Genomic DNA, 8,028 nt, shown 5'->3' on the forward strand with positions numbered 1-8,028 from the left:
CACTGCTTTGATGACTGCATCTTCAGTTCCTCGCACACAAACATGGGATGCGAGCCCATGAAACCCTCTAATGTACTCCCAAATGGCTCAGCAAGTTCCTTGCTCCATGTAATTCTTTGCTTTTCATAAAGATTTGTTGCTAACAAACAGGATGGTAACCACTGTTCTCAGCAGAGTAACCTCTTCTAATCAGCACAGTGATCGATTACCTCGTGAAGCCTAGCAAAGAGAAAACGAGCCCTGTGCTGACTAATGGAGAGCACATGCTCTGCTCCTCCCTACCCTGCCACCCACCTTCCCACACTAGCCAGCTGTGGGGAGGATGACACAAATTTTCTGTTGCTTTGACATCATTCCAGTAATTCCTTCTAACATAAGTCACCATCAGTGCGGTCATTACAGGTACATCACCTCACCAAACTGCAGCCTTCCCAAGAAGAAAAGGCTGCTAGAATAGGAGGGTTTATGCTGAGCTATGTAGAACGACTGGCTGGTGCCTGGAATCAGCATTGGGAATTGTGATGGCTTTAGGAAGCTCGTATTGAATGAATTTAACTGCATTAATACTATGTCTTCTACCATAGTCTTGACTTTGGTGCTTGACAAACAGCAGAACTTGCCAAGGTCATTCCTTCCCACCTGGATACTTGGAGGATCTCATGCCCAGGCCCATAGCTAACCCCGTGTCTGCCCTTACCCCCAAAACCATTTAAGAAGAATAGGTCTCTCAGTAAAGCATGTCAGAAAAAGGAACCCGCCTCCTAGTTAAAAACCCTGTGTTTTCACCCCACAGACAATAAACCCACTGTTCTCCTGACAAAGGCAACTCCAGGGGAGAAAAAAAAATGCATTTTGAGAGACTGAAACAGATTTCTGTGCTTCCTGGGTGCCCATCTGGAAGAAACTTGTCAAGTTCATTGTTTTTCCTAGGGATGGGCAGTGAAACGCAGCAGGCACCCTTGGAGCTGGTAGGGCAAGGAGCTGGGACCCTGCTGTGCCACAGTTGCCCCAGGGAAGGGCGGGATTGAAGGAAGCAGTGACGAGGTCAGAAGTAAGAGCAGCCAGAAAATCATGGCTTGTCATCTCAATAGAATAGCTTAATCATTTCTACAGAAGGGGCATTTCTTCCAGGATATCATTCTAATATAAAATTTCCTATCAGATAACCCTAGCAGATGTCATGAACTTGGTTTTCCTGACTGCTTTGTGTCAGCGTGGGAGGGAACACACAGAAACTCACATCCAGGGGTGATGTGGGAGAAACAAGTCACAGAGAGTTACAGATTATATTTTCAGAGTTGCAAACAACAATTTAGAGATCCAAATCCTTCCAAAGCTCATTGCTCTGTATTCCCAGTTCCAGTGACAGATCCCTAGAACCACAAGTATTCAGTTGACTTGAACATTTCCAGTGAATACCTGGAAAAACACCATCTGGGATTCTCCTTTATAATTTTCCTTTCTGTTCCACCACGCGCTGCAGGCCTGGAAGGAGTGAACTGGGCCACATCCGGAATCCATCAATTCCTGTGTGACCTTCTCATCTAAAATGTTAACACCCAACTGAGGATCCATCTTTTCCTCATTTTTCCATTTCTGTGTTTGATAGTTCTCAGGGATTCTTCCTAAATGTGCATAGAAGCTGCATTTTGCTTTCAACTGCACTCTGTGTCTTCACTGAGGAGCATCAATGTGAACTGTCTGCTTTCATTCCCACCCCTGGCCACCTCCAGAGTTTTCCTGATACGCACTGCCCTGCTTTCTTGTTGTTTGCCTGAAGAACCAACTCAGTTGTGCAGATGACTCTGTGGACTATGGGTGACAATATTGCTTTAAATAACTGTGGCTCGGGTCGGGAGTGGCAAACAGAGGAGATTCAGAGCTTGCTACCAGCTCCGTGGTGATGGGCTCATGCTTTGTCCTGCATTCCCTTAGCCGCCTGTCACCAAGTGATTTCCTGAATGGCTGTCACCAGCCATTTCCTGGAAAGCAACCAATTGATTGTATTCCCATTTTGCTATGGCCATAAAGCCTGTAACAATGAAAAACTTGGCTCATCTTGCACCACTGTGCTGAGCCTTATCTGGACCACATTGCAACCCCCAATGAAGAAAGCTCCATCCTGCCTGCTTCTTTGCATACGGGCTGTAAATACCTGGAGATATGTTTTATATGAGTGAGGTGCCATGGAGGCTGTGACATGCATACTATTGCTTCTGGCAGTCTCTTGCCAATTCTCCATAACTCACTTTGGCATCTGATACCACCTTCCAACATCTGAAAGCTGAAAATAGGAAATGGCATTTGCAGGGCTGTGATATGATGTGTGCCTGGCTTTAAAAAGGATCTCAAACTCAAAGCATGGGAGAGCAAAAAGGCATACCAATATCACCATGGATATGTGACATTAAACAAACCACTTGTCATGATACACAGCTGACTACTTGCCAAATGGAACGGGATCTTCTTATTATTCATTGTTTTGCCCTGTAAAACCTACACAACATTGAGAAAGAAAAATCTCCAGAAAGGTAGTGTCACTCTTCCGACCACCCCTAGCCAGACTGCAGGCCCTGGTTCAGTAGGTGCCTTCCCAAAAGTGTACTTACTCACAGGCATCAGAAGACCAAAACATGAAATCATGGTGGGCATTGTACGTAATCCCTGCAGGAAACAGAGCTGCAGAATGAAGTCACTTCCTTGAGGTAACTCTGACACTTGCAAAGCTGCCTGTCCTCCAAAGGTTCTAATTCCATCCTTACCGTGCCTCACAGCTGGGGGCTCAGTGGGGTGTTTTTCTGGTATCTTGTATGCATGAGGATTGCAGCAGCCATGCAGGGGATTGTCCCTCTCCTCTCCTCCATCACACCTCTCTGCACTCAGGAACCCAGCTCTGCCTCCACCACAGTGGACATGAGCTGGAGTTACCCCTCCTTTTGGTTTCACCTCCGTAATTCACTGTGGCCAGGTAAGGGCCCAAAAGGGGGCAAGAGGGCTGCCGTGTGCCCAGCATCTCCAAGGATCCCCTTTGCCCTTACTGATGTCTCCCCCCAGAAACTCTGTGCATGTCCTCCACTGCTGTGTCCTTGCACAGCACGTGGAGGGGCAGAAACTCCAGCCCAGCCTTCATGATGGCTGCTTTGACCTCTAAAGACGAGCCTCGTGTCCGGGGATGGTGTCCTGCCTACCGCTTCCCCCTCCTTGTTCGTTTGGCAGAGGACAAATGAAAAAGGGGGAAAGCAGAGAGGGGGAAAGCCAGATGAAGATGCTATTGAAAATAGGACAACACCCAGCTCATCCCTGCAGCAGGCCTGCCCCCATCTTCTCGGCTACTTCAGCACGGCCACCCTTGAGAGGAGCTGGTGGCCTTGGGGCGAGAGGCGCACGGTGCAGGAGCGCTGATGGCGGGGGCATTTGGGACACGCGTGTCCCTGGTGGGGCAGCACAGGGCAAGTCTCGCCACAGCACTGCGGGGCACCACATAGGTGGCAGGGCCGTGCCCAGCCAGGACGAGCACGTTTACAAAGCCCTTCCCCACGGTCTGTATTATCTTATTTTTCCTGCCAACGCAAGGAAACAATTCACAATAAGAAGCCTCACAAAGCCGACCACAGCCCGCACACCTGGGGCGGCCGCTAAATTGCGGCCCAAAGCCGGGAGAGGAGGCAGGCAGGGCCGGAGGGGCTGCGTGTGCCCGCACCCCCTCGCCTCCGGCATGCGGCGCCCGCGGCTGTGGAAAAAGGTGGATCTCGGATCTCGCCGCCGGGAGAGGGGCCGGCCCCGGGGAGCACCCACGGGGGTCCGTGGGGTCCCACGGCGCTGGGGCCGGGCACCTGGAGGCCGGGATGCCGCCGGGAGCGGGGGCAGCGCCGGGCGCGGGGAGCCCCGCGGGGGCGCCCGGCCCCACGCGTGTCCGCGGCCGGGGGGTGGCCGTGAGCGGAGCGGGGCCGGCGGGCAGCGCCCTGCGCCGGGGCTGCGCTCCGGGCCGCGGAGCGCCGCTTTGTTCCCGGGGGGAGGCGCCGAGAGGGGCGAGGGCGACCCGCAGGCACACACGTGTGGCCCAGGCGAGGAGGAGCGGGGCCCTTTGGATGCCGTCCAGCCCCGCCTGGCCCCTTCCTGAGCCTCCCCGTGCGTGTGTGTGTGTGTGTGTGTGCCCTGCGAGTGTGTGTGTGCTGGGTGTTGTTTTTTTTTTTTTTTTTTTTTTTTTTTTTTTTTTTTTTCCCTCGCTTGCTCCAGGTTTTACTTCTGGTTGCCTGTAAGGGTTTTGCTCCTCCCTTCTGAAATCCTATATTAGCTGTGGCCAAAGCTGGGTAAGAAACACAGCTCATTGTTGGCAAGTGCCGATGAGCCTCGCCGAGGAGTGAAAAACAGCTTTGGGGCTGCGGCAGCGGCAGCGATAATATCACCATCACGTAAGCGCCGAGGAGAGAGCCAGGGAAGCCCTCTCTATGCTGGGTGACTTTTACTGACTGATTTCACCGCCACCTTTGAAGCAAAAGAAGAAAGAAGCCGGGAGGTGAGTGCGGAGGTTGTGTAGCTGGTGCTGTGTGTCCCTTTTGTGTGCAACAGGAAAACGGGGACCGGTTAAATACCCGAGGAAAGGTGTTTCTCGGCTGCCTGGCTCAATCTCCTTATCCGTGCATTCTGGTATTTTTTTTTTTTTTTTAATCGGGACTTAATTGCAAAAGTTGCTGCCAGCGGCTAGGTGGGACTTCCTAATTCCTTGCTCGTTGCCTGCAAGTTAGCAAGAGTGCCTTTTAAAAACGCTGCCTTCGCTGACAAATCCGGGGGGCTCGGCAGCGTTTTGGACGTGGCCGGGAGGAGGCGGCTGTTGCCGTATGCAACACTTCCCGCTGATAGGTATGCACAAGTTGAAGTGGGAAGGCGTGCTGCTGGCTGGATGAGCCGAGGGGACCGGGCTTTTCGTGCCGCGGGCTCCTCTTCCTTTTTCGTTTCTCCCTTTGTGCTCCACGGCGGAGTCGCGGTAGGAGGTTTTTTTTTTTTTTTTTTTTTGCTCTCCCTCCCGCCCCCCCTCCCCAAAGCGAGGACGGCGGCACCGGCGCGGTCGCTTCTGCCAGGGCCAAGCTAGCCGCAGCGGGTCCGAGAGCGGGCGGCTGGATGTCCGAGGGGGCGCTTTCCTTAACCCGCTCGCTCGCTAACTTTCCAGGTGGGCGATGGCAGAGCACATGATGGCCATGAACCACGGGCGATTCCCCGACGGCTCCGGCGGGCTCCACCACCACCCTGCGCACCGGCTGGGCATGGGGCAGTTTCCCACCCCCCATCACCACCAGCAGCAGCAGCACCAGCAGCAGCAGCAGCAACAGCAGCAGCCGCACGCCTTCAGCGCCCTGATGGGCGACCATATACATTACGGAGCGGGGAATATGAACGCGAGCGGCGGGGTCCGGCACGCCATGGGGCCGGGCGGCGTGGCCGGGGGGCACCCTGCCGGCAGCATGCCGCCCCCCGCCCGCTTCAGCGGCTCCCAGTTCCTGGCCCCCCCCGTGGGCAGCCCGGGAGGGCAGCTGAGCGCCAGCATGCAGCTCCAGAAGCTGAACAACCAGTACTTCAGCCACCACCCGTACCCCCACAGCCACTACATGCCGGACTTGCACCCCGGCAGCCACCAGCTGAACGGCAGCAGCCAGCATTTCAGGGACTGCAACCCCAAGCACGGCGGCAGCGGCAGCGGCTTGCCGCCCGCCGTCCCCCACGTCCCCGCGGCGATGCTGCCGCCCAATGTCATAGACACTGACTTCATCGACGAGGAGGTCCTCATGTCCTTAGTCATCGAGATGGGGCTGGATCGCATCAAGGAGCTCCCCGAGCTGTGGTTGGGACAGAACGAGTTTGACTTCATGACAGACTTCGTTTGCAAACAGCAGCCCAGCAGGGTGAGCTGCTGATTCATTTAAAACAAACAAAGGACTTTCTATCGGTGTGAATGAAAACATTCCCCTAGACGCGGTGTCTCACTTTTCAGTGCTTGAAAAGGTGAGAATCTGGAAAGCAAGAGTAAACTATGCGCTTGTATAAATTCTTTTTTTGTTTTGTTTTTCTTTTAATTGCTGCCACTTTTTTTTTTTTTTTTTGTAGCTTTGACATTCACGTCCCCCTCCCATAGTAATAATTTCTAGCGAACTCTGCCTTTTTACGTTGTTCGCCCCCTCCCCTCCTCTCTCTTTATTTCCTCGCAGTAACATGCCCATAATTCCCACAGTGCTGAACTGTTAGATATTAATCTTGGCAAATTGCTTAATCTTGTGGATTTTGCAAACGATGATTTCCACTGACTTGAACTGCATTCAAATTCTGAGTGAACAGGGAAAAAAATCACATTAGTTGGTTGCATGAACTTTGAAGGGCAGATTCTACTGCACAAATGCTGCCATCTTGCTTAATTTTTAACTATGCATTGCAGTGCAGACTAATAATTTTCTTTTTTTTTTTTCCAAATATGCTCAACTGGAAGCTTAACAGATGTGGGCCAAACCTTTCCAGATCAGGAAAAGTAATACTGTTACTTAAGTCTGCTACCCATTCCCCCTCCCCCATATGTACAGACAATAATATGGTGTGGATGGAATGCTGACTAGTGGCAAACATTTCACAGGTCTTTTTTTTTTTTTTTTTTAGTTAGATTTATTTTGTTTCTGTCTTCAGCATTTTGACACTGTGCTAATATAGTTTATTCAGTACATGAAAAGATACTACTGTGTTGAAAGCTTTTCAGGAAATTTTGACAGTATTTTTGTACAAAACATTTTTTTGAGAAAATATTGTTAATTTATTCTATTTTAATTTGCCAATGTCAATAAAAAGTTAAGAAATGCTTTAGTTTTTCTAGAAGTCATTTACCAGTATTTTTCTTCAAAATTCTCCCCACTGTCCCTGGTAAGTAGAGCATCTATCTGTGCTACCATGTCGGTGTTCAAAAAGACATTCCAACATATAAAGTATACTACGCCCATATATATGTCATGGTGAACTCAGTAGGTGAGCGGGATTTAAACATACTTACAGCATAAAGCCTCATACGTAACATTGTAATATGCCTGTCAGTGTGGTTTTATGAAATTTAAAGTTGCTGAGGTGCAACTTTTGTGACTTGCCAACATACTTGCTTTAAATGTAGTTGTCCAGAGTTATGATGCATAAAGTATTTATTATATTTATCTATTAAACTTGTAATTTTATAAATCTGCTTTCATTTATATAGTAGATTTTGTTCTTTTGTATATTTATTATCTCACCTGGAAGAACTATTTAAAGAAAATGAGTGTTTAATATACAGTAAGTATTTGTAACTTGGGAAAAGAGGGTGGTGGGCTTCCTCCTTTCTCTCTCCCCTGAGATAGTTAGCACAGAAGAGTGCAATCCAGATCTGCATCGCATCAGGACTACGTGTCATTTCTAGTGACTTAGGTGAAGGAGGCAGTAGCTAGCACATCTTCCTAAAAGTATTCCACCATTGGACATCTCTAAAACCTTTCTCTGAGAAATTGCTACCAACTAACACCACTGAGACAAATTTATAAATATCTACTTTGAATATTTGGGAGAAAAAAAAAAAAGGCCCGTTATTATAAGGCAATTGACATCTTGTTCCTTAAGTGCCAACTGTTGCAGCCTTCTGGCCCCACTCAGTCCTTGGCAAAACTCCCATAGAAGTTATTACTTTAGTGAGGACTGCAGGATCGGGACCCTGATAATACACGTAATCCCATTTAGCCTCACTTCCCAAGCTCAATATAGGACCAATACCACTGGGCTTTCTTTTTGCTTAATTTTTCAGTCTTGTGTTCTGAATTTATTAGGAAGAAAAACAGCATGGTGGATGTAGTTAAATTTTAAACCTGGACACGTAAACAGGGGAGGATATCACCACACAATGGGAGCGTAAATAGCAATGTTTTGAATCAAGCTGGGAAATTAAACTGATTACTATTGCTAAAATTGTCCCAGATGGTGAGAAAAGTGATACTTGGCCTTCTTCGCCTAACACAGACATGAAGGAGCTAATAC

At 49.5% G+C, this 8,028-nt stretch overlaps 1 protein-coding gene across 2 annotated transcripts; it reads left to right on the forward strand.

Moving 5' to 3' along the window:
• The first annotated feature begins 4,245 nt into the window (after positions 1-4,245).
• CITED2 (Cbp/p300 interacting transactivator with Glu/Asp rich carboxy-terminal domain 2) lies at positions 4,246-7,203 on the forward strand. Of its 2 annotated transcripts, none has more exons than XM_084515637.1 (2): positions 4,246-4,516; positions 5,168-7,203. In XM_084515637.1, exon 2 carries the CDS (start codon positions 5,175-5,177, stop codon positions 5,907-5,909), a length of 735 nt encoding a protein of 244 aa, XP_084371763.1. In that variant the 5' UTR covers positions 4,246-4,516; positions 5,168-5,174; the 3' UTR covers positions 5,910-7,203. The 2 variants fall into 2 exon arrangements, with proteins under 2 accessions (XP_084371763.1, XP_084371764.1); XM_084515638.1 differs by lacking the exon at positions 4,246-4,516 and adding an exon at positions 4,530-4,984.
• The last annotated feature ends 825 nt before the right edge of the window (positions 7,204-8,028 follow it).

Source organism: Aythya ferina, assembly GCF_964211825.1.
Source record: "Aythya ferina genome assembly, chromosome: 3".
Lineage (NCBI taxonomy): Eukaryota > Metazoa > Chordata > Aves > Anseriformes > Anatidae > Aythya > Aythya ferina.